We start from the raw sequence: 754 nt of genomic DNA, 5'->3' as shown, positions 1-754 counted from the left end.
AGTTTCAATTTATACCCAATGTGGTCCCTCCCCCTATATTTAACCCTAAATTCCCAAATGTTCAGTAAGTTAATTTCTTCCTCTTCTTCATCGTTGTTTTTCCATTCTTGTTGTTGCTGTTGTTCTTGGAGCTGGAAGTGAATATCCATGATGGGTGGTGGAAGCACTAGAGTTGGAAGCTCTATTAGTTCACTGTGTAGTGGCCATCGGACGAGAACGCAAAGCAGGAGCAGAAGATCCGGGGTGCCGGAATGGTGCGGTTGCGGCTGCCGGCCAGTTCTCAGGTGGTCTGGGACAGATTCAAACCCAAATAAACCATTTTTTGGTTGTCCCAATTATAATGTGAGTTATCAGTATTACTTGTGTTGTTATGATTGCTCCTTCTTACCTGACTGTTCTTCTCTTGTTCTTCTTCCCTGAAGTTTGAGCATGTTACATGTTTGCTTGATTACAGACAAGTGGAAAGAGATGGTGTGGGCTTTTTGTGTGGGCAGATACTGGGCAGGATGAACCAGTTGAGAAACCAGAATCTTATGGAGATAATCATGAAGTGAAGATGAACTTTGATTGGAGGCTTGGGAGATTAGAAGAAGATGTCCGGAATCAAAAATTGGTTAACCAATTGTTGGTATTAGTTGTGTCTGTATTGATTGTGTTAATTGTTATCCTGTATTGTAAAGCCTGAGTTAAAAGAGTTGGTGGTGTGTACCCTGTATTCATTGAATGAACAATATGTAAAAAATGATAACATGAT

The 754-nt window shown here is 40.7% G+C and overlaps 2 protein-coding genes across 2 annotated transcripts in view; one reads left to right on the top strand and one right to left on the bottom strand.

Annotated features, from left to right (window-relative positions):
* LOC107637100 lies at positions 151–685 on the top strand. Its single transcript, XM_016340548.1, has 2 exons — positions 151–342; positions 455–685. Exons 1-2 carry the CDS (start codon positions 151–153, stop codon positions 683–685), a joined length of 423 nt encoding a protein of 140 aa, XP_016196034.1.
* LOC107637101 overlaps positions 687–754 on the bottom strand; it is a 2,749-nt gene continuing 2,681 nt past the window's right edge. The window contains exon 4 of the mRNA XM_016340549.2: positions 687–710. Coding sequence (XP_016196035.2) covers positions 687–710 — 24 coding nt within the window. The remainder of the gene's footprint in view (positions 711–754) is intronic.

The sequence above is a fragment of the Arachis ipaensis genome, chromosome B04 (genome assembly GCF_000816755.2).
Source record: "Arachis ipaensis cultivar K30076 chromosome B04, Araip1.1, whole genome shotgun sequence".
NCBI classification, from domain to species: domain Eukaryota; kingdom Viridiplantae; phylum Streptophyta; class Magnoliopsida; order Fabales; family Fabaceae; genus Arachis; species Arachis ipaensis.
Note: the sequence above shows the minus strand (reverse complement) of the source record. Positions and strands in the feature narration are given on the sequence as shown.

What these genes read in the sequence shown, in the direction of transcription:
- LOC107637100 (XM_016340548.1), top strand. Translation starts at nt 151, where the DNA reads ATGGGTGGTGGAAGCACTAGAGTTGGAAGCTCTATTAGTTCACTGTGT. An exon ending in TTGGTTGTCCCAATTATAAT is followed by an intron (nt 343 to 454) that starts GTGAGTTATCAG and finishes GCTTGATTACAG; the next exon opens with ACAAGTGGAAAGAGATGGTG.